General features: G+C 40.3%; 1 protein-coding gene across 1 annotated transcript in view; it reads right to left on the bottom strand.

Annotated features, from left to right (window-relative positions):
• Window positions 1-25,961, bottom strand: part of LOC140532617 (collagen alpha-4(VI) chain-like) — a 109,904-nt gene that overhangs the window by 77,106 nt on the left and 6,837 nt on the right. Inside the window, exons 3-10 of the mRNA XM_072651297.1 lie at window positions 25,335-25,922; window positions 18,208-18,813; window positions 13,825-14,448; window positions 11,736-12,287; window positions 10,751-11,308; window positions 8,912-9,493; window positions 5,951-6,526; window positions 1,000-1,334 (exon numbers count right to left, since the gene is read on the bottom strand). Of these exons, the coding sequence (XP_072507398.1) occupies window positions 1,000-1,334; window positions 5,951-6,526; window positions 8,912-9,493; window positions 10,751-11,308; window positions 11,736-12,287; window positions 13,825-14,448; window positions 18,208-18,813; window positions 25,335-25,922 (4,421 nt within the window). The remainder of the gene's footprint in view (window positions 1-999; window positions 1,335-5,950; window positions 6,527-8,911; window positions 9,494-10,750; window positions 11,309-11,735; window positions 12,288-13,824; window positions 14,449-18,207; window positions 18,814-25,334; window positions 25,923-25,961) is intronic.

Genomic DNA, 25,961 nt, shown 5'->3' with positions numbered 1-25,961 from the left:
TCCCCCCAAACCCCCAGCTAAAACTCAGAAGTTGGTACTTTCCTCTCTGGTAACTGTGCACGTATATAAGACAGTTTTGGAAGCTCTGTCTGTTGATTTTTGATTTGTCTGTGTTTTCTCTAAGTTCAGGGTGCTGACTTTTCCCCCTGAACTAACTGAATGATACATGTGTTTGATTAAAGTGATTGTTAACCCCTCAAAATCTGCCTTTCCTTTTGTAAATCCAAATCTAAGAACCTGTGATAGGAGGCCCCTTTGTGAATGTTGCGGTGCTTACTGATACAATGGACAAAGCTAATGTGGAATTTGTTTTGCTTAATTAACTATGATTATATCATACAAGAGTTGCCCAGAATGAACAGGAATGGATGGGAAACATTAGAGGGAACATCCATGTTGATGAGATCACAGACTCACTGGAGTATCTGAAGTGGCTAAAAACAGCCAGTATACTGAATTGGTAAATATGCAAGCAGTAACCCGGGAAAAAGGAGCCCTCCCTAAAGAGCAACAGCTCTTCCAAAGTCATTCATCTTTTACTTAGGGGGAATTTGTGCCCTGGAGAATCCAGACAAATAGAAGTCTTCTTACCAATTCTTTTTCAAGAACATGTGGGATAAGAATATAAAATTTCCAGCAATGAAGAAAATTGGAAATAGATATTTTAATTTTTATACTGGACCTGTGATTTCATTGCTCTAGGGAATGCCCAGTGATGACACCCCCCTCATCAATGGAGAGGAGTCCTGTTCTGCAAGTTATAGTCTTAGATAGTGATTTTGAATCCCTGAGAGGTTATATAACTTGTCCAAGGTAACAAAGTCAGGATTTGAACTCAAGTCTTTCTGATTTATAGGAGAGCTTTCTGTCTACTCCACTACGCTGATAAATACAGGAAATTCACCATCTAAACAGGAAAATGTGTACAGAGTACTGTGAGAACAAAACCATAGGTATAGTCATGTGACCTAAGTTTAGGTTCAAAATGGCAGCCCTTACCTTCACTTTAGCAGAGGTCAAGCTGAGAGCCTTCTCTCCAAGGGACTGCACAAAGGCCACATTCATATAGTTGTTCTCCAAGTCATGCTGGTCAAAGAACTTCTGGATGATCCCTTTACTGTACTTCTCAAAACCTGAGTCGAACCGAGACCTGCCATCAGGAATGGGAATGTGGTAGCGCAGCCTCATGTTGATCGGAGTGCTGGTCATGCAACTGATGTTGGACAGCAAGGTCAGTTTTTGCATCAGGTCTGGCAGTCGCTGCTGTAGTCTCTGCTGCACCAGACTGACTGAATTGGAAGTATCAAGTCCTACTGAGATATCGATGTTACATTCTGTACAAGGGAGAAGACAAGCAAAAATCAAAATCAAGCAAGCCAGGAGCAACTGCAATTTCTGGAACTTCCCCCAAACTTATGTCATAGACACAACCTTTACTTTTACACAGCTGCAGAGGATTCTGACAAACCTTGCCAGAGTTCATTTGCATTTCTTTGTATCCCAAAGGCACATAGTAGGGACTTAATAAAGCCTTGTTGACCAACTGATTATTAACTGGTCATTCTATGCTCTGCCTGTTCCATTGTAACTATCCTTTCATTCACACAACAAGTACTTAGGTACTTACTCCACACTGGGCAGACTTGAAAAGTTTTGTGGCCAACTTTTCAAACACCATCTACTGGCCCTGTGTAAAAGGAGCCTTTAGGGAAGAAGAGGTAGGAGGCACAATGGAGTTTATCAGGAGGCCAAGATCAAATGAAGAGGAGCCATCACCAGATACATCAGTCACCACTAGCTAATGGACACAGAACCCAACAGAAAAGACCCAGGGCCCTCCCAAATGAAAGAATGGAGGACTGGGCAAAATACCTCTACTCACAACCTCCTCCTCCAAAAACAATGCATAAGCACTGTGACTTTACTGATGTAAGAAATTCACAGAGAGGAAACTCCTTCTACCACTGGACATGAGTCCTTATTCTACTTCATGATCTTAGTGAGATGCCTGGGTGCTCAGAGGTTAAGTGACTTGCCCAGGGTCACAAAAATGGATAGCAGGCAAGGCTTGAACCTTGGTCTCCTTGGCTCTAAGGCCTGGTTCTAAGGATACCTCACAACAAAATGGATCAATGAAAAACTAGGAAAAGGATAAAAATGACTATCAGAGACAGAGAAATGTGTTTCTGGAAAGGTTGGTTTTCCCTGGTACAAATGGAGAGGTTTGGTATATGTATATGAGTCTCAATATCTTTCAGCAGTAGCTGAGCCATTTCTTCTCCCCTAGAACTGACTTGAATGATTCATTGCCCTGTCAGTCTCCCACTTGGATCCAACAGGAAGTTGAGACAGGTCATGCAAAAAAAGCTTGAGGTTCAGAAGGGTTCCAGTTCTCTGGACCCTAGAGGCTGCCATATTTAAAAGCCCAAGCCATTAACTTCTGACATAGAAAAGAAAGATCACAGATACAAGAGAAAATTAAAAAACTACATTTCTGGAGAAGATAGGTGGAACATATTGGAAAGGCTTCTTTTAAAAGAAAAATAGAGAAGATGATGATGACAAGTGTGGGAAATGGGAGTTTGTAGGAGAATACCACCCATGAGAAAGGTCATAGACACATCAGATATTTAAAAGCAGCTGAAATCTAGCCATGCTTACTTTGGAGTTTGTTAGAGCTAGTCTTTTATCCTCCTGAGATGGGTAATCATCTTTTATATCTATGAATTAAGAGCATATGCTTTCCCCTCCCTTTGATAACAGAATTTAAAAAAACAAAACTTCTCTATTCTTGAAATTCACTGAGGAACTCTGGGGATCCTGTAAAGATGACCTGTACCAATGGTTAACTTCTGCCCATGAGATACTTGTATTCTTTCAAGTCATTCTGTGTATATCTTGTTTGTACACAGCTGTTTGCAGATTTTCTCTCCTATCATTAGATTGGAAACTCACTGAGGGCAAGGACAACTTTTGCTTTTTGTTGTATCCCCTGTGTCTCACATGTAATAGGCATTTAATAAATTGATGCAGTTTGCTGTGTAGTTGTGTTTAAATACCTATACCTCATTTTTCCCCAAAATCCATTTTTTGTTGGTTTTATTATATAAACTTTTTTTAGCCTAGTATAAATTTATTCCTGGTCACAAATATCTAACACACCAGGTTTAGAATCAGAAGACCTTATTCAAGTCCTTTTACTTCACTAATTAGTTGTGAGCCCTTGGACAAGTGGCTTTAGCTCTGAGCCTGAGTTTTCTTATCTATAAAATGGGGATGAACCTGCTTTGCCTACCTCATAGAATGGTGGAATCAAATGAGATAATGTATATAAAAAGTTTTTTTAAAAATGTGAGGTGTTAGCTTTGGGGTTAGGGAGATCTGGGTTCAAGTCCCACTTCAGATATATTCTGGTCATGTGACCTTGGACAAAACATATAAATTCCCAGGGCCCCCAGACAATGGTCTAAGAATAAAATCTGCAGAACAGGACCAATCTTCATTGATGATGGTGATTTCTTCATTGGGTATTCTCTATAGCAATGAAATCACAAGTCTAGACCCACACTTTTGGGGGAGGGGGGGGCTGTGAGTTGTTGGGCTTTTCCCAGGTTCCCTCTTTCTCTAGGAAGAATGAGCAAGTCTCCACTCTTTACTGACCTAGACAAGTCTCTAAGCCTCTCCATTATAGAGAGAGCTTATTGTCTACACTGGCAGAGAAAATTTACTTACAGGAAATTCCCTATATCACACGTGTGGTGACTAAATTATGGTGACTGTGAAACAGGCATAGTGACAAAAAAAGATGTATATAATTATTACCTAGTAATAATAATTTGTTTCTGACCCAAATAAAAAGGTTCTCCATACAGTTGACATTTCTTTTTACTGGTAGCAACCTGTGATTTCATTGGTGTCGAAAATGTACAATATAAAAAATCCCTCCACCAGAACCTATTGGCAGCTCATCTAGAGCTTGTAACCTTAGAAGATAGCTCTGGGTCACTGAGAAGTCAAATGATTTGCCCATGGTCACACAGCTAGAGTTAGACTACGTCTGACAGGAAGAGCACTCAGAGAGCCAACCACCCCTGGCTATTTTGGTAGTTACGCATTTTCTGAATTTGGGGTGGTTGAAACAAAGACATTCGATAATACATGTCCCATGAAGAGCTGGAAGGAACCAAGGAAATAATACATTCAAATACTTTCTTGAGATGATTACCAGCTAATCACAGCTGACTACACTAAACTTGAAGTTTTGCTATAAATGTTAAGAGGATTATCTCATTTGACCCTTACCAACAGGCCTGTGAAGAAGGCACTACTAAGATTATTGTCCCCATTTTACAGTTAAGGAAACTGAGAATTGACATGCTTTGCCCAGGGTGACAGAGCTAGTAAGTACCAGAAACAAGATTCCCATCAGGATCTCCTCTGACTGCTCTTCTAGTATATTACTTGGCCTTTACAATCAATGGAGGCCATCAGTCTGATATTGTCAAATCACTTGTAGTGCTGCGTCCTTCATATTTGAAAAGAAAGCAAGCACTGGTGTCTCAAGCATGCATTCAAAGCTCTGATCTTAGACAGTTATTTCATAGTGTTCTAACAACACAAAGTAGCAGCCCAGGAAATCTAGACCTGGGCTCTCATTAAAAATCCCAACCATCCATTTCACCACTTTCTGGCATAGCTGAGTTTAATTTTAAAATGAGACCCTTAGCGACAAACCTGAAGAGATAACTTAGAGTTGACCTATAAAAGCCATACATCAACTGGTACCAAGAAACTAGATTCCTGAGAACATTTGCTTCCCCAAGATTGTTCAACAATAATTTCATTGAGACACTAATTATGTTTCATGCTAATAAATGTCCTGGGAAAATTTCCTACCATGTTAATATCAAGCCTTGGACACAATTTTTTTTCTTACAAAGGAAGTATTTTTGTAATGACTAGATTGATGTAAAATAATCACATTAATTATAAGGATTTATTTTCTTTTTAAAATTAGATAAATCCTCTCATTTCTATGTTAGTCAGTGGAACATCCCCCAATTCCTAAAACCAATGAAAATAATGCATCTAAAGAAAAAACTCAAATTTTTCTCATAGAATGGATTTTTAGACTTTACCTTATCTTTGTAGACAAAGCAAACTGGTGAATTTATTGAAAGTTGACAACCCAGCTGTGATTCTTTGGGGTTGGGCTTAATTTTTTCTGTCTCCTATTAACTAAATTATGATTATCTTTTGATTTTGCCTTAGGAATATAGGATATTAATACCTTAATTAATTCCTTCTTTTTACTTTTGAAAATAGCCTCTTAACCTTGGTCACCCCTCTAGGCCTCTGTTTTCCTCATCTATAAAATAAGTACACTGAACTAGCTAGCCTCTAAGGTCCTTTCCAGCTCTAAATCTAGGTGCCTTTGAGCCTAGAAGCCTAAGAGCTGCTGACCAAAGGAAGGCTTGTTTGAACTGATGCAGAAGAAAGCAGAAATGTATCTGCAGTTTCATTAATTCAGCTCTGCTAAATCAGGGTTCTACACAAAGCTGACATTTTTTTTACTGGTACCAACCTGTGATTTCATCAGTGTGGAATATGTATAATATAGACAATCCCTGAAACTTATAGCCTCAGATGACAGTCCTGAGTCACTAAGAAGTTAAATGATTTGCCCATGGTTACACAGCTAGAACTTGACAGAGGAAAGATCTGAATCTGTGTCTTCATGACTCCAAGACCTCCCTCCATTGACAAGACCCAAGAGGTGGTTATAGAAATAGAACCCCTATTTCTTGAACTCCCATCTAACCCTTATCTGCTTCCTTGCCTGTCTTTATATAGTAAGTCTCTATGAGGTCATATCTATTTCATTAGATAAATATCTCCATCTTCTTTCAAGAATCATCATGGAAATGAGAATTGTATTGTTCTCACTCACCAGGAACAATAATGTCACTGGGTGCACACAGCTCACTGACAACTGTCCTCTTGATAATGCCCAGTTGTCCAAAGTCACCTACAACAAACACCCTCTTCACATCACCAGCGATGACCTGAAGCTCAAAGAGGTTGATGAGGCCAATACCAATGGCAAAAATGTTGATTTGGTCATTTCTCAAGTCATTTGCTGCTTCCATTACTGAATCAGAGGACATCCCATCAGTAATGACTACCAGACTCTGTATCACATGAAGGTTCTTCCGGCTCCCATTGGCTGGCTCAAAAAAACTCTTTACAAACTTCAACCCTTTGCCAGTGAATGTACTACTTCTCAACTGGGTAATGTTGTCAATGTGGTCATTGATTTCAGCACTAGAGTAGTAAGCATTGAGGTAGAATTCTTTCTTAGGATCAGTGCTGTACTGAGCTACCCCAATGCGGACTCTGTCCTTGCCAATAGTGAAACTGTTCACCATTTGCTTCATAAAGGTCTTCATGGCAGTGAAGTTTCGGGGATGGATGCTCGAGGATCCATCAACCAGAAACACAAGATCTATTTGCTGATGGTCACAAACTGGAAAAGAAAAAAAAAGATTCATTTTTTAAAGCTAAATACAGGTTTGGAAAAGTGTGATCTTTGTCCAAGTCTTTTCCCCTTGCTTTTTTCCTGTTTTTACTTCTACTCCCAACTCTGGTCAACTGAGCCATTCAAATGAGCACAAACATAGGCCTGTGTCTTTTAAGAAATCATGCTAAACCTAAAAAGAAATGAGACTATAAGTATAGCTTTTAGAATACTATGAAAAATGTAGCACCAAGCTGTTAAAATTACAGATAGAAATGAGACCTGTGATTTCATTGATACACAGAACTCTCAAGTGAGGGAACTCTCTCCTGCCCTCTATCACTACAATGTAGCACCTTTTCTACAATTTAGAATCTCAGAGAATTGCCTGGAAGCCCTAAGAGGTGAAGTCATTTACCCAGGGTCATACAGTCAAGTAAGTGTCGGAAGCAGGATCTGAACCCAGATCTTCCTGGATTTGAGACCAGCTCTCTAATCCATTACATCATAGCTGCCTCACAATGAGACAACATATCATACATACACCAGTCTCAATCTGGAAGGTGTGTACAAACCCAGTTATAAACTATGTGAGAAAAGAATGTCCCCAAAAAGGTACCTGTCTTCTTTCAATTCTGACCATTTCAGATGGATTAAATCATCCAGACCCTTCCTATAACTAAATTCTCATTGATAATAATTTAGATAAATTTATAAGCTGATTTAACTAGAAATACATCCTGACTGTTCACAAGAGCACTAGGTTTGGAGATGGAACAACGTGAGTTCAAATTCTGACTGTGCCCACAGGACAACCTTGGGCAAATCACTTTGGTTTCCAATTTTGCCACATGGTAAATGAAATGGTTACATTGGCAAGGGGCCTTCTAAGGTGCTTTGTAGCTCTGAATCTATGACTATATTGTCCTGTAACCCTACAATCTAATTCAGATGTTTATACTGTTGCAAGCTGCCCAGCATCAAGTGGCTCCCAGCTAGGCAGCAGCAAGGGGGATGTGTTGTGGGGGGGGGGGGGGGGTGTTATTTTTGCTTTTGAGGGAGGAGCAGGGTAAAAGAGGCATGAGCAATATACCCTCCCAGGATCAAAGAAGGGGAAGTTCTGGGAAAGACTGGAACAAGACTGTTTCTTTGATAGCCACTGTTTCCTGGTTTACGTCCTTCTTTCCAACACCATCCCAACACGTCTGTGGTTTGCTTCCCTTCTGAATGAGCTATGATTCACCATCTGGTACTTGATTATAGCAATCCCTTGATAACTTGAAGAGAAGACATGGCCAAAAAGACAACCACGAGCAAGTAATCTAAGTTTTCAGGACATTAGCTTCCTCCCTTGTAAAACAAGGAGCTAAATAGGATGTTTCCTACAAGCCTTTCTGGTCCCACATCTTATATCCCTAAGATCCAAGAGCTTGGTTCATCCATGTACAGGCTAATTCCCTGAAACAACATATGGTAGCGCAGCCTCTCACTTTCTCCCTGGATGCTTTCTCTCTCCAACTGATTACTCATATAGACCTATTCTTTGATCTCTGACACATAAATGGTCCCTATTTATCCTTAGAGGTCAGACCTAGCCCTCCAGGTCATTGCCCTGCCCCCGACCCTAACCTCTAAAAGGCTAGATGGGGTTCAATGAGTACCCTGAAGCAACCCTGTGAGGCCTCAGAAAATCAAAAGGACTTCCAATAGGACAAGAAGCTAGAGCGGCAAGAATGCTAAATTAAAATTTCTAAATTAGAAGTTGGCTAGGTGTCACTAAAGCCCATCAGGAAATACTGTAGTTTAATCAGGCTAGACTGCCCAAGCAGTCACAAAAATAAGATCCAACTGGGAAAAAGCTATTGGAGAAGAGTTACATATTGGGGGTAAAAAAAAAGGCTCACTAATTTTTTTTTGGTTGGCCAAAAACTAAACAAAGAGAATGACCATCAACTGGAAATTGGCTTAAAAAATCTGTGGTATATGAATGCAAAGCAATATTTTTATATACTCAGAAATGGCAAAGATGAAGAATTCAGAAAAACTCGAGAAGACTCATATAAACTGATTAGGGACAAATAAAGTAGAATTATGGGACAATATCTCCAATGATATCAGCAACAACAGCACTAAGGGGTGGCTAAACTCAGAGTCAATGAAATTGGCCAGTCAATGAAAGATACTTCCTTCTTCTTGGGAGAGAGTAAGCACCTACAGTGGGAGAATGTTGTATATGCTTTTAATTCAAATACTTCATCTATTTTCTTAGTTTTGTTATTGTTTTACAATGGTAACTTCAAAGAGGGGCAATGATAGGTAATTTGGCAATTCTTGGTACAAAAAAACCCATCACCAATAAATCATTTTTTGAGAAAAAAAGAAAAGTTTACTTACTTGGTTTTGATTCATTACATATGACATGAGTCATTTTTTCATGAAAATCATTAAGTTCATCATAACTCTGCACCATGAATGATCTATCCTGATACCTTGCGATAGTGTGAAGTTCTGGCTTCTTGACATTTTTTATTCCAATGGCAAAGACATTAATGTCAGCTTCTTTCAGAGCCTCTGCTGAATCTTGTAGGTATCCTCTTTCTTTATTCTCAGTTGGCTTGTTGGTAATGAGCACCAAGATCTGGGTGACACCCAAGGATGGGCGACCTCCATGCATGTCAGAAAACATTCCCTTAGCAAAATTTAAAGCTGTGGCTGTGTGCGCTTTTCCCACCTTGGGTTTCAAGTGTAAAATGGCTTCCCTGATCTGAGCTTTGGTAATGTAGGTATCCAATGAAAACAGTACTTCTGAATCATCACTATAAGAAACAGCCCCAAATCTCACATTGTCCTTTCCAACCAGTGAGTCATTGACAATGGCTTCCATGAGTCTGTGGATGGCCACCAGTTCTTGGTTGGTGGTGCCACTAGATGCATGTACCAGGAATAGAATATCTGCTACTTCTGTCTTTTTGCAGGCTGTGAGAAAGAAAAGCAGAAAACTGCTAGCACATTCATTCATTCATTCAATGAATATGTGCCTACCTTGAACATAGTCATGTCCTGAGCTCTTATAAAGTTTCAGAGGGAAAGCAAGAGAGTGGGGGATCCTAGCTGAGGAGTTAATTATGCCCAGCCATGTTGCCTATGCACTTAGGAACCTGATGGAGTCTAATATATAAAGACAGTAGCAGAACATTTGAACATAGACATGTTGGTTCCAACCCTTACTCTTGGCTTAAAAAATAAAAGGAACAAGGATGTTAAGTCTGAAGAATCCAACAAGCATTTATTAAAAATCTACTATATACCAGTGGAACCAATCAACATTCATTAAGTACCTATTATGTTTTCATGCATACAAGATCATAGTAGGTGCTTAATAGTATTAATAGTATATACACTGGAACATATTAGGTGCTTAATAAATACTTGTTGCCTCATTGATTGACTGACTGCAAGAATTTATACTAGGTAATGAGATATTTAAAATAACAGCCCCTGCCCTCAAAGAACTTACATTCCATTGATGGGATACAATACACAAATAAGTAAATACAACTTGCAGAACAAGTAAAAAACAATTTCAGGGTCAGTAGGGAAGGAGTACTATTACCTAAGAAAATCAGGAAAGACTTCATGTAGAAGGTGACAACTAAGTGGCACCTTCAAGGGAACTGGGGATCCCAAGAGGAGAAGGTGAGGAGGGACATGACTACTTGCTCTCTTCCAATATGTGAAGGAGGTAGACACATGGATATGGGTAGAGGCTTGTTCTACTCAGGGTCAAAGGGCAAAACCAGAGGTGAGGGGCAGGCAAACTCAATTAAAGGAAAAAAAACGATCTAACAGGTTCATTTGAAGGTGGAATCTGAAGCCTCTATTTAAGACTTTAAGTAAAGACTCAATGAATGTCTGCCAGGGATGGGGCAGGGGCAGGTGTCCTGTATCAGTATCAGAGAGAAAGAGGACCTGAACAGCCTCCCAGCCATAAGACTTTATGAGTCTGTGACCAGAGAAGTGGACTTTGCAGACACACATGATTTAGTACAGAATCACACAAGAGCTCAGGATGAAGTCTCCCACCTACTACACACACACACACACACACACACACACACACACAGCACAAAACTACAGGAAACTTTTCAATCTGATTAAGCCCAGCAGATATCCTCTACATGTTTCATGTATGAAGTAAAAAAACAAACAAAACAGAGGTTTGCTGTCACTCACCCTCCTCCATATTACAGAGCCTGAAAAATATCTCCTTCTCCAAGAAAAGCAGGGAATCAAAGCTATCATCATAATACACTTTGTCCTGAGCACCTGTGACCTCCAGCAGCTGGGAGTTGTTGGCCTTATGTGCTCCAATGGCAAATATTTTGATTCTTTTATCTCTGAGGGCCTTGGCTGGCATTTTCACTGCATCCTTTGCTTTCCCATCAATGATTAGGACCAAATACTGGGGTACATTAGGTCTTCCTCCTCTTGGACTATCAAAGTAAGGAGAAGCAAAGGATAGGGCACTCCCCAGCAGGGTGCCTTCTTTAAGCTGTACCATATCAGAGATGGCCCTAAGAATGTCCACCTTGGAGAAGTATGTGTTGAGCTGGAACACTTCCTGGGTGCTTGAACTAAACTGCAAGAGGCCAATCTGTACTTTCTCAGGGCCAATGTCTGACTTGTTTACCATCTGCCTCATGAATTCCTTCATCTTTTCAAAATCTCGGGAGCGGACCCTCTCAGAGCCATCGACCAAGAAAAGAATGTCCGCTTTCATATCCTTACACACTAGTAAAATAAAAAAAGAAAAAGGAACATTCAATGTCTGAATTAATTTAGTGGAACCTACGCCCTTTTCCAACCCCAACTCCCAAGTCCCACCCCACTCCCAGCAATGTGACAGCTTAGGTGGAAAACGTATCAGCTCTTCTGAAAATGGAAATCCCCTCTGGTTTACAAAGCACAACCCAACCCTTTCTCAAGCCAATAAAGCATTGTGTGGCTATGTCTGAGTGAACATAAAAGACAAGACCATAAAATGTGTTCTTCTTGACTCCCCATGGGTCCTAACTCTCTATGTTCCATGATGACCTAACTAATTTATTTTCCCCATCTGTAAGTCTGATTGATGATGGGATGTATTCAAGCAGTGTAAATGTCCACCCTGTTGTGGATAATGAATGGGAGTTGATTTAGGACCTTTCATCTTCCTTACCCTCTGAGAAGCAGATGTCCTGTATGACCTCTTGCTGAATATACTTTAAGGAATCAAAGTCATTCACAAAAAACATCCTATTTCCTGAACCAGAGATCTCGACAAGCTCACTGGTGACAGCAGACTTGACGCCAATGGCATAGATGGTGATATTCTCCTGCCTCAGTTCCTCTGCAGCCTGGGCCACTGGGTCCTGGGACTTCCCATCAGTGATGACAATGAGGAAGCGAAGAACTTTGTCCCTGGTGATATTTGAAAAAAGAGGCTTCATGAATCTCAGGGCATCTCCTGTATGGGTGCTACCTTCTATCTTCTGGATGTCTGTAATGGCCCTCTTCAGCTGGGTCACACTGGTATGCTGGCTGATGTCAAATTCAGTTTGGGTATAGTCTGAGTACTGGACAACCCCAAACCGTACTTGGTTTGCCCCAACATGGAACACACTTATCAGTTGGTTCATGAATGTCTTCATTTCCTTGAAGTCTTCAGGCGCTATACTGCCTGACCCATCAATGAGAAAATAGAAATCCGCTTCCTCCGTGTTTGTACAACCTAGTCATTGAGAACACAGACATAGGTAAACACACTACACAGAGTATGAGGAGGCACAGCCTAAGAAATCAATCTATCAACATGTATTATGTTCCAGGAACTGTGCTACAAGCTGGAGACACATAGTCAAATATGAAACCATTCTTGCCCTCAAGAAGTTTATATTCCATGACTGCCTAAGATTTTTCATGTAGAGGTAGATGATGAAAAGGCAGCATGGTGCAGGAGAAAAAGACTTGGATTGGGCCAGAGACCTAAGATTGAGTTCTAACTCTAATATTAACCAGTCATGTGGTCATAGCTGAGTCATTCTCTGAACATCAGTTTTCTCATCTGTAATATGGGATCACCTAGTTCAATGGCCTCATTTTAGAAAAGAGGAAAGACCCAAAAAGGTTTAGTAACTCTCTGAAGGTCATAAGGAAGGACTTGAATCAAGGTCTTCCAACTCCAAAGCCAGGGCTCCTCCTACTGCACCATACTGCATCTTAAGGGGAGATGAATATTTTCACTCTCTGCCCCTTATAGGGGGGACCCAAAAGAAAGAATATGGTAAACCCTGAAGTGTGATGAATACAGATGTGAGTCACCTTGACAATGATGATGATGACAAGGATGGGTAGAATGAAAGCTGTTCTCCTACTATCCATGACTTTCCTCAACCTGATGTTCCCTGATATGGCCCCTCAAAGTCCACGGCATGTACCCTAATGACTGGCACGGCCTCCGTGAGAACAGGGACTTGCCCTTTTAAGTGAAATCCTCTTTAAGTAAGCTGCACTACAATATAGGTATGACTAGGAGGAAAGAGAAGCCAGCAGTACTTTTGCAGAACATCATGCCCCCCCTTTTAAGGTCAAGCAGCACAGAGAATCCTAGCCTGTGTCCACAGGCAGATTTTCTAGGTCTTCAAGCCTCCTCACTTCCCATGTGCCCACTTCTGACTTGTCTGGGCAACTCCCTAGAGTCTATTACTAAATCCTAGATGACTTGTGATCTGCATTTCGGGAAGGAGTACCAGGAGCTCCCCCACACTGATGAAATCACAGATCCTTTAGGCATTTACATGGAGAAGCAAGATACTTTCTTCACAAAACTAAAAAGTGCAAAGTTCAAGACCTTCTGTAAAGGAGAGACTGCCTATACAGAGAAAGCCCTGCTCTGGAGCTGAAGGACCTCAGTACAAAGCTCAGTTCTGTAACTTACTGTGTAAATGAGACCAAGTCACCCTCACCTCCCTGAGTCTCAGTCTTTCTCATCTATAAAGTTAGGGCTATGGACTGGGTGGCCTCTGAGGTCCCTTAAAACTCTCAATCTATGATATTAGGAGGATTATATGAGATACTTGGAACAGAAGAGGGGAATGTGGAAGGAAGGAAGGAAGGAAGGAGGGAAGGAAGGAAGGAAGGAAGGAAGGAAGGAAGGAAGGAAGGAAGGAAGGAAGGAAGGAAGGAAGGAAGGAAGGAAGGAAAGGAGGGAGGGAGAATAAAGGAAGGAAGAGAGAGAAGGGGAGAGTGAGCCGGGGAATGCTGCTTACCTTCTTTCAGGGTACGGGTCATCACTGGAACTGAAAAGGATTTCTGCACAATCTCTGTGCACAAACGTTTCTTGATCCTGTCCCTGACAACTGAGAGCTGCAGGAACGATTCCAGGTAAATGGCATGTTTTCGAGCCGGGTAGGATGCTATTCTGTTCAGGTCCCTGCTTCCTGAAGTTTTCCTGATGCCCACAGCAAAGAGCGTGACTCCAGTCTGTCGGAGGAGAGAAGCTGGCTTCTCCACCTCATCTTGAGAATCGCCTTCTGTGATGACTACAGCAAGCTGCTGAACTCCTTGTCTAGACCGACTGCCCCTCTGCTGAGTGAACACAGTGTTCCTGAGGAAGTCCAAAGCAGCTCCTGTCTTGGTCTTGCCACCTATGAATGGCAACTTGTTCAAGTGGCTCAAGATTTCTGATTGACCCAAGAACGTGTCCAGGCCAAACTCAAGCCTCGGCTCATCACTATAAAGTACCAGGCCAACTCTAACCTTGTTGGGGCCAATATTTAGGGTGTGGATAACTTTCTCCAGGAACTGTACAACTCGCTGGAAATTTTCTAACCCAATCCCACTTGATGCCTCAACAAGGAACACGATGTCAGCCATGGAAGCACTAGTACACACTAAAAGCAAAAAGCCAGAAATGATAAGTCACTCACAGCCTCAAGAACAATGATAACAATCACTATGGTCCCCAACCACACAAAATGATGATTTTAGAACACAGGACATATATTCGATGCTTTAGAATTCAGGTCCAATCTTTTTTTTTCTCTTTTAAGACAAGAAAGATGATACACAAATGATACACATCCAATGTGTAGGCGTTAAAAGTTTCCACCTTGAACCATACCCAAACCACTCATATAGACATCTGGAAAATCAACAAGAATATGCCTTCATACAACTTTCCAGTTTCTCTGTCTTTGGCTTCATTTCTTGAGTAAAATCTACCAGAAAGATCTTTAGGTTCTTCTTTCAAAATATCTCTTAGGTTCATCCCTTCCTCTCCTTTACCTTAATTCAGGCTTTTATCATTTGATATCTATGTTATTACTGATATCCTGCTTCCAGAATCTCTTCCCAAAAGCAGAACCCACCTATTTCTGAGCATAAAAGTCACATAATTTAACAGGATATCAGAAGGGATTAGAAAGCAGAGTCCAACTGTATGTTGTTTACAAGAAACACACTTGAAACAGAAAGATACAACCAGAGTTAAAATAATGACCTGGAGCAGAATCTATTATACTCTAGCTAAAGTTAAGAAGTCAGGAGTAGTGATCATGATTTCAGACAAGAGAAAAGTAAAAATAGATACTTAAAAGGGATAAGCCAGGAAATTATATTTTGCTAAAAGGTACCATAGACAATGAATAAATATCAGAACTAAAATATATATGAATCAAATGCTATAACATCTAAATTCTTAAAGGAAAAGTTAAATGCATTATAGGGAGAAATAGACATTAAAATTATAATAGTGGGGGACCTCAATCTACCCCTCTCAGTCCTAGATAAACCTAACTAAAAAATAAATGAAAAAAGAAATGAAGGATCTGGATAGGATTTTAGAAAAGTTAGATATGATAGACTTCTGGAGAATAGTGAATGGGAAGAGAAAGGAATATACCTATGTCTCAGCTATGCATGGTAACTTCACAAAAACTGATCATGTATTATGACACAAAAAACTCACAAACAAATGCAAAAAAATCAATTAAGTACATCCTTTATGAACCAAAATACAACAAAATTATATTAAAGGGACTTTGAAGCAAAAATTAAAAACTAATTGGAAATCAAATAACGCAATCCTAAAGAATGGATAGATCAAAGATTAAATCATAGAAATGATAGCTTCACTAAAAATAATGAAAACAATGTGACAATATGACAAAATTTCTGGCATACAACCAAAGCAATACTTTGGGAGAAAAATCATATCTCTAAACACTTTCATCAATAAAAGAAAGAGTAGATCAATATATTAGGCATACAACTTTTAAAAAGATAAAAATCAATAAATTAAAAACTTCCAATTAAACATTAAAACAGAAATTCTAAAAATAAAAGGAAAGATTAACAAAACTGAAAGCAAAACATCCATTTAATTATTCAATAAAACTAAAAGTTTTTTTTAAAAATAAAATAGAAAAGCCATTAACTAACTTGAATTTTATAAAAGATGAAAGAAAAAAACCAAATTGCCAGTATCAAAAGTGAAAAGAATAAGTTCACAATCATGGGAAAAGAAAATATTAGGAGCTATTTTCCTATATTATATGCCAATAAAACTGACCTAAATTAATACATAAATATTTACAAAAATATAAATTGCCCAGGATAACAGAACAGGAAATGGAGTACATATAAAATCCTATAACAGAAAAATAAACGAAACAAGCCATTCCAGTAGAAAAAAAAAATAAACAGGACCAGCTAAATCTGTAGGTGAATTCCATCAAATATTTAAAGAACAATTCTAATGCCACATAACATGTTTGGAAAAAATTGGAAAAGGAGAAGTTTTACCAAATTCTGTCTATGACACAAATATAGACAATATCTAAACTAGAAGAGTCAAAACAGAAAAAGAAAATTACTGACCAATTTCTCTAATGAAGACTGATGCAAAAATTTTAAATAAAATATTAGCAAAGAGACCACAACAACATATCACAAAGATTGTACATTATAATCAGGCCGGATTTAAACCAAGAATGAAGAGCTGGTTCAATATTAGGAAAACTGCAAACATAATTATCCAAAAGAATAAAAAATTACCAAAATCATATTTTGTCGCAATAGATGTAAAAAATAAAAAGGCTTTTGACAGGATACAATACCCATTTATGATTAAAAAAACAAAACAAAACAAAACAAAACACTGGAAAGCATAGGAATACATGGGTCTTTCCTTAAAATGAAAAATTACTAATAATTATATATATGCATATTTAAACAACTCTGAGGTACCACCTCATATCCATCAGATTGGCAAAGTTGACAAAAATGAAAAATAACAAATACTGCAGGGGCTGTGGGGAAAACAGGCACCTCAGTATTGGTAGAGCTATAATTTGGTCCAGTTATTCTGGAAAGGCATTTGGAACTAACCCCAAAAAGTTTTTAAACTGGGCATGTTCTTTGATATAACTAGGTCTTTTCTCCAAAGAGATCAAAGAAAGAGGGATGTAGTAGCAAAAATGAAGTTGAATGGTACCCTTCAATTGGAGAATGTTTAAATAAGCAATATTATATGAAAGGGTTAGAAAACTATTGTGCTATAAGAAATTATGAAGGGGACAGTTTCAGAAAAACCAGGGGAAAGTTGTACAAACTGATTCAAAATGAAATGAGCAGAACCAGGAAAATAAATTAAACAATAATAACCATATTGTAGAGATAAACACCTTTGAAACACTTAGGAACTCTGATCACTACAATAACCCACTGCTATTCCAAAGGACTGAAAAAAAAAGGATGAAATGTTATCCACCTCCAGATCAAAACCTGGAGGATTCAAGAGTATAAACTGAAGCATGTTTTCTTTTCCTTTTCTTCTTTTTTTGACACATTATGAAATAAATATTCAGAGAAGTTGTAAGTATTATAAATCAAATCATGTTTAAATATGCTAGAGAAACTTTCTGGGTAAAGGAAACCCATTGTGAATCCTCTTCTTAAAACTTACATGAATAAAATTTAAATTAATTAAAATGAACAATTAAAAATAACTCCCAATTTATCTTTCATGTCAATAGAAATTTTTTCATTTCTCTATATGATAGAGAATATATTCCTATCATACTCAGTCATTGGAAACTCCATTGCCTGAGAGAGAAATAACATAGAAAGTATAAAAATGCTTTCCATCATGCATGTTCCCATCCCATTGGATAGGACACCATTCCTACCCCTCCTCACCTGAAGGTAAGGTGGACAGTGCCTCCTCCATCTTAGAACTGAATCCCTTCCTGCCACCAAGTGTCAGAGAAGACCTCCACAACTACAGCCAACAGAGAACTTCCCAAACTTTTTCATGAACTGATTCAACTGTGTGGCCCTGCCCAAACCTGGAGAGACCTGCACTTCAGTCAACCCAACTGCAGTCCCTTCCTCCTCAGCCCTTTCTTCTTCTAACCCAGATCTGAGACCACCAAGTCCCCTAAGATCTCCTATGCTGAGGCACTTTTTACTAGAAAGTATTCTGTTCTCAGAGAATGTGTGAATCAAGGCATCATTGCATTGGTTTGGCTAAAAGCAAGGCATCTCAGGCTTAAAAAGTGATCCTCATGACATCCCTTAGCTCTCTTAGGATCAGCTACTTGACCCACTAGATGTGAACTGCTCTTTTCATTGCAAAGAATATGACATACCTGCTATGGCTTCTTCACCCGTCTCAGAACTGAGGTCCAACTGGCCAGAGCTTTCAAATACCTGGCTCATATCCTGCTGAAGTTGTCTGACCCCATCTTGTTCCTCAATCTCAAACACAAGGGAAGGAGTTGCCATAACCTCCAGTTCTCTTCTCTCAAATTTTTGTATACCAATGGCCATGATCTTCACTCCCCTCTCCTTAAGCTTCTGAGCAGCTTCCAAGACCAGGTCTTCTGACTGACCAGATGTGATGACCACTGCATACTGAGGGATGCCTTGGAGGAAACGACTCCCTGCCTTCTCCTGAAAAAATGTCTCCTGTATATACTGAAGGGCATTTCCTGTCTTTCTGGAACCTCCTCGGAGCAGGAAATTCTTCTGAATGTGGATTATCATCTCATCTGAGTTCTGGTAGGTGTTGAGCAAAAATTCCACATGACCTTGGTGACCATATTGGGCCAGACCAATCTGGTACTTGTCACGTCCAACCTCCAATGTGTCAATGACTTTGAAAATAAAACTTTTTATTCGATGGAAACTAGCTGGTGATGTGCCCCCTGAGGTATCCACAAGGAAGACCACATCAGCATAGGACTTGGTGAATGCTAGAGTGGGAGGTAAAAGAGAGAGAAAAAAGGTATAATAAACATGAAAAATAGGTTCTCACAGTCACTAAACACAAAGATTATCTTTACTGAGAAATTCAGATGGAAGAGAAGCTTGAGCATGGACAACTCTACTTACTCTGCACTTCAGTTTCCTTATTTGTAAAATGGAGTCCATAATGCTTGTACAATCAATTCCATAGAGTTGTTAGCAGGAAAGCATTTTGTAAACCTCAAAGACCTATAGAAATGTGAGCTATTATGAAGACTTGGTCAAGTCTATACATCAGAATCTCCTGGGGGGAGGAGCCAAGATGGCAGAGTAGAAAGACACACATATGCTAGCTCCAAACCCACAGCCCATAAAATTCCTGTAAAGAAGAACTCCCAACAAATTCTGGAGCAGCAGAAGCCACATAACAACAGAGTGGAGGAGATTTCTGTTCCAGAGAGCCCTGAAAACTGACATGAAAGGTCCATCACGCACTGGACCAGAGCAGAGCCTAGCCCTGCCTTGGCCGTGGGGCACGAAGAGGAGCAGATCTGAGCAGGCTTCAGGGATGGAATCTCCAGCGGCCATGCAGGTCCCTCTACCCACGGGCCCAAAGGTCAGTGAGAGAGTCTTTTTGGCTCGCTAAGAGGGGAGTGGGGTGTCCCCATAACTCGGCCCCCTCAGGAGGCAGCAGCAGAGGTGGGAGCAGACAGGGGCTCCCAAAGCAGGCAGGAGCCAGGATCCATTGTTGAAGGTCTGCGCATAAACCCCCTGAGGGAACTGAGACTTGTGTGGTGGCCCTGCCCCTACCTGAGCACCTGAACTTAATCTCACACTGAATAGCAGCCCCACCCAAAGCCCTGAGGCTAGGAAGCAGCATTTGAATCTCAGACCCCAATTGCTGGCTGGGCAGATCTGGAGGTGAGGTGGGTGTGGAGAGGACACTCAGAAGTCAAGTCACTGGCTGGGAAAATGCCCAGAAAAGGGGAAAAAAATAAGACCATAGAAGGTTACTTTCTTGGTGAACAGAGATCTCCTCCCATCCTTTCGGATGAGGAAGAACAGGGCTTACCATCAAGGAAAGACACAGAAGTAAAGGCTTCTGTATCCCAACCCACCTAATGGGCTCAGGTCATGGAAGAGCTCAAAAAGGATTTTGAAAATCAAGTTAGAGACGTGGAGGAAAAACTGGGAAGAGAAATGAGAGAGATGCAAGAAAAGCATGAAAAGCAGTTCAACACCTTGCTAAAGGAGACCCAAAAAAATACTGAAGAAAATAACACCTTGAAAAATAGGCTAACTCAATTGGCAAAAGAGGTTCAAAAAGCCAATGAGGAGAAGAAGGCTTTAAAAAGCAGAATTAGCCAAATGGAAAAGGAGGTTCAAAAGCTCACTGAAGAAAATAGTTCTTTCAAAATGAGAATGGAACAGATGGAGGCTAATGACTTTATGAGAAGCCAAGAAATCACACAACAAAACCAAAAGAATGAAAAAAAAGAAGATAATGTGAAATATCTCATTGGAAAAACAACTGACCTGGAAAATAGATCCAGGAGAGACAATTTAAAAATTATGGGACTACCTGAAAGCCATGATCAAAAAAAGAGCCTAGACATCATCTTTCATGAAATTATCAAGGAAAACTGCCCTGATATTCTAGAACCAGAGACCAAAATAACTATTGAAAGAATCCACCGATCACCACCTGAAAGAGATCCAAAAAGAGAAACTCCTAGGAACATTGTGGCCAAATTCCAGAGTTCCCTGGTCAAGGAGAAAATATTGTAAGCAGCTAGAAAGAAACAATTCAAGTATTGTGGAAATACAATCAGGATAACACAAGATCTAGCAGCTTCTACATTAAGGGATAGAAGGGCCTGGAATATGATATTCCAGAAGTCAAAGGAACTAGGACTTAAACCAAGAATCACCTACCCAGCAAAACTGAGTATAATACTTCAGGGGAAAAAATGGGCTTTCAATGAAATAGAGGACTTTCAAGCATTCTTGATGAAAAGACCAGAGCTGAAAAGAAAATTTGACTTTCAAACACAAGAATGAAGAGAAGCATGAAAAGGTAAACAGAAAAAAGAAGTCATAAGGGACTTTAGTAAAGTTGAACTGTTTACATTCCTACATGGAAAGACAATATTTGTAACTCTTGAAACTTTTCAATATCTGAGTAGTTGGTGGGATTACATACACACACACATGCACACACACACACAGACACAGAGAAACAGAGAGCACAGAGTGAATGGAATATGATGGGATCATATCTTTAAAAAAATGAAATTAAGCAGCGAGAGAGAAATATATTGGAAGGAGAAAGGGAGAAATGGAATGGGGCAATTGTCTCTCATAAAAGAGACAGGCAAAAGATTTTTTAGAGGAGGGAAAAAGAGGGGAGGTGAGAGAAAAACATGAAGTTTACTCTCATCACATTTGACTAAAGGAAGGAATAAAATGCACGCTCATTTTGGTATGAAAACCTATCTTACAATACAGGAAAGTGGGGGAGAAGGGGATAAGCATGGGGAGGGGGGGGGGATGATGGAAGGGATGGCAGTGGGAGGAGGGAGCAATTTGAAGTCAACACTCCTGGGGAGGGACAGGATCAAAAGAGAGAATAGAAGCAATGGGGGGCAAGATAGGATGGAGGGAAATATAGTTAGTCTTACACAACACAACTATTATGGAAGTCATTTGCAAAATTACACAGATATGGCCTATATTGAATTGCTTGCCTTCCCAAAGGGGGGGTGAGGAGGGAGGGATGAAGAGAAGTTGGAACTCAAAATTTTAGGAACAACTGTTGAGTATTGTTCTTGCTACTAGGAAATAAGAAATATAGGTAATGGGGTATAGAAAGTTATCTGGCCCTACAGGACAAAAGAGAAGATGGGGACAAGGGAAGGGAGGGATGATAGAAGAGAAGGCATATTGGTGATAGGGGCAATCAGAATGCTCGGTGTTTTGGGGTGAGGGGAGGGGGGTAGAAAATTTGGAACCCAAAATTTTGTGAAAATGAATGTTAAAAGTTAAATAAATAAATTTTTTAAAAAAAGAATCTCCTCCTTTATGTATCCTCAGCCCCTGCCTCTGCTTTGAATCTTCACTGATGACTCCAGCTCTCATTAATCTCTTCCTTCTCTAATTTATCTTGCAGTCACATTTGCCATCTGTGCTGCATTTTATCACATTTGAGCTTGTTCTCTCTTTTTCACCTTCATATCTTAGCTCTTCATGTAGATTGTCAGCTTCTTGGGGGCAAAAGCCACATTACATTTCTTTGGTATACCTGCACAGTGGAATTGTAGTAAAGGTTGTTGTCATTAAGGAAATACATGACAGAGAAATAAGATGGACTAGTTGTGTGGTGAGAGAAAGGGATAAACAAGGGATGGTTCTCCTGATCCCCTGGTATACTTATGATGTCAAGAAAAATCAAGGAAGGGCCCTCAGAACATTGGGTGCACTCCCTATAACTTACTTATGGGAAGATATGACCAAGAGTGGCATGGAATGGTCATGCATTGATGGATTGTAATTTGTATTACAAGAAGGCAGTTCTGCAACATCTGAGTATTCTTCATCACACCTGGAACAGTACCAGGCACAAGAGATGGTACAGAAGAGGAACAGGATCTCAAGACTTAACATTAGAAAATGTTCTTTCCCACCTGGCCTCAACACTGATTGGGGCTTAACTTCTCAAAATCATCAAAACCATAAGAGAGCCTTAGTTTCCTCACTTGTAAAATGGGCATCAGGGTACTTCTCCTACCTAGTTCACAGGTTGTGAGAAAAGTGTCCTTCAAACCTTACTCACTCTCAGGATAGGCGATATTATTAGGCACCTAGGGGGCACTCAGTGACAGCATGTTGACAAGGGTTATTAAATGTCTGCTGTGTACAAGGTACTGTTTTAATCACCGATAACAGGATCCACCTACAAATCACTCGGAAGCATTCATTAAGTGCCAACTATTCTGTGTCAGGCACCGTGTTCAAGATCAAAAATAAAAGTCTCCTGCCCTTCCATCACAGATATAGAGCAGAAGGGGACCTCAGAGACCACCAAGTTCAACTCCTTCATTTTACAGATAAGGAAACTGAGGCCTTGAGAGGTGAGGTAACTTGAGATGGTCACTTATGACTGTACCAACTTTTAAAAATGGACTCTGAGGAAGGGAATCGTTACTTGTAGACATTCTTATTCCTTGGTAGAAATTCAGCATGTCTGTAACAAGTTTTTACCATTCCCCTAAGCCTAGGAAACAAGTAATCTCATGGACAAGGTTACCATGACCAACTCTAAAATCCCAATAAAAGGATTTATATAGTCCGTGGGTGAATTCAGAATTCAAACAGCTGGCTTGCTCCTGGGTTTTCTCATTCCTAGTCCTAAACTAACATTTCAAGATGGTGGAAGATATGCAGGGAACTCCATTCTACAAGAGATGATATACACATGAGCCAGAACCTATAGACATCACAAAGCCATGCAAGAGCTGACATTTCTATAAAGTTGTAAGGTTTGCGAAACACTTCATATGCATTGTCTCATTTGACCCTCACAACAACACTGAGAGGCAGGTGCTATTATTATCCACATTTTACAGATGAGGAAAGAAAGGCATAGGGAGCATCACCATAGGTCTACAGCTGAAAGATCCTCAAAGGCCCAGCCCTTTCATGAGGAAACTGAAGCCAAGCAACTTCTCCACTCTCACACAGGGAGTAATGATCAGAGGCATGATCTGAACTCGGTTCTTTGATTCTTGACTCCTGATTCAGCGCTAGTTCCCCTGGACCACATATGTGCCAAGGTCACACAGGCAGAAAAAGTAGAGGGAAGGGGGAAGGAGGGATAGAAGAAGGAAGAAAAGACTGGAGAGCAGAAGAAGGATGGACAGCTAGATGGATAATAGAGATAGAGAGAGAGAGGATATATAGATAGACAACATTTACAGCATTCTAAAAGTCTTAGTGTAATTTTAAGTTTTAATAACATATTCACATACATATACATATATAATTTTTTCTCCCTCCTTGAATGCAAGGACTATTTAAGTCTTTCCATTGTAGAGCCTGGGCAGCTAGGTGGCATGGTGGACAGAGTACCAGACCTGAAGTAAGGAAAATCATCCTACCTGAGTTCAAATACAATCTCAGACACTTATTAACTGTATCACCCTAGGCAAGTCACTTAAACTTGTCTGACTCAGTTTCCTCATCTGTCAAGTGGGGATAGTAATCTACCTGACTGGGTCATTGTGAGGATCAAACAAGATGACATTTGTAAAGCATTCTGCAAACCTTAAAGGCCCATTTAAATGTTTGATATTACCATTGTTAATGCCCTCTATCCTAGAATGGAATAGACTGTCTTGGGTAGATGGTGAATGGTGAATGGTGAATATCTCCCTCATGCAAGCTTTCCAAGCAAAAGTCTGACAACTTTTTGGCAATGCTAGAGAAGGAATTCTTCAGGTCTGGGCTGCAATTTCAGCTCCGACATTCTGTGATTCAGTGGTCCCTGACAATACCTGAGGACCCTTTCTCCTGGAATCTTGCAATACTGTGAAATAGCTTTAGAGATCACTAGATGGCACAGTCAACAGAACATGGGGCTTGGAATCAGCATAGAACTGAGTTCAAATACTGCCTCAGACACTTACCAGCTGTGTGACTCTGTGTAAGTTACTGAACACCTCTCAGCCTGTTTCCTTATCTATAAAATGAGGGGACTGGGCTCTAAGGTCCCTTCTGGCTCTAAGTCTATGATCCTAACTGATGCTAAGTGAATTGAGCAGAACCAGGAGATCATTATACACAATAACAACAATTTTGCATGAATAATTTAATTGTTCTCAGAAATACTGTGATCCAAGAAAATTCTGAAGGACTTATGATAAAAGGTACTGTTCATCTTCAGAGGAAGAACTCATAGAGCCTGGATGCAGATCAAAGATACTTCTTTACTTTATTTTCCTTGAGGTCTTTTGGTCTGTGTTTTCTTTCACAGGATGACTTACATGGAAATGTGTTTTACATGACTACCTATGTATAACCTATATCAAATTGTTTGCCTTCTCAATGGAGGGGAGGGAGGGAGAGAATTTGGAACTCAAAATTTGAAAAGAAAAAGTCAAAATTGTTTTTTCCATGTAATTGAGAACAAATTTTTTAAAATATTAAAAATCAATAAATCTATGATTGTACATAAACAGATATCAGCCATTTAGATCACAGGTTGAAAGGAAATTGAAAAAGAAAGGAAGCATGAAGGGCTACATATCAGGGTTTGTGAAGGAGTGAGGCAGAGACAGACAAAGCTAGAGACAGAGAAAGACAGAGTCAGGGAGAGATAAACAAAGATGGGGGGGAAGAGTGAGACAGAGAGAGAGTGAGAGAGAGAGACAGAGACAGAGAGACAGAGAGGAAGCTGGAGGTTCCCAAAGACAAATGCCATCCATTTCCTCTCTTGCTTGGGACAAGCCTGGTGATGTGGGGAAATGCTTACCTTGGATCTGGTTCTTGACTGCTGAGCACAGGGTAGGAAGAATGTTGCTAGAGAGACCCTCCAGGATGTTGAAATCTTCAATGCTAAAAAGGAACTTCTCTAAGGGTTTGCTAGCTATTGTCTCCAGTTCCTGGACATCCTGGACATTGATTCCCACCACATAGATTGACACGCCACTGTCCTTCAGCTTGCTGGCTGCCTCGGCCACCTCATCGTTGGACTCCCCATCTGTCACAAGGATCACTACCTGAGGGACATTGTCCTTGGCTCGGCTGCCCGCTGATTCGATGAAATAGGTAGTCCTGAGAAAGTCCAGGGCGTTCCCAGTTCGGGTCCCTCCAGTCTGGTAGGGGAGATTTTGTATCTGCTCCAGCACGTCGCTCTTCTGAGGGAATTGATTGAGCAGAAATGCCTGGTAGATGTTATCACTGAACTGGGCCAGCCCAACGCGGACCTGGTCCCTGCCAATCTCAAGGCCCAACACCAACGAGTAGAGGAAGCTTTTCACTTTCTGGAAGTTGCCAGGGCCTATACTTGTGGAGCCATCCACCAAGAAGACCAGGTCAGCTACAGCTGCTTTTCTGCAGGCTGGGGTTGGAGAAGGGAGAACAACAATGACACAAGTGA

The sequence above is a fragment of the Notamacropus eugenii genome, chromosome 3, assembly GCF_028372415.1.
Source record: "Notamacropus eugenii isolate mMacEug1 chromosome 3, mMacEug1.pri_v2, whole genome shotgun sequence".
Taxonomy (NCBI): Eukaryota; Metazoa; Chordata; class Mammalia; order Diprotodontia; family Macropodidae; genus Notamacropus; species Notamacropus eugenii.
Note: the sequence above shows the minus strand (reverse complement) of the source record. Positions and strands in the feature narration are given on the sequence as shown.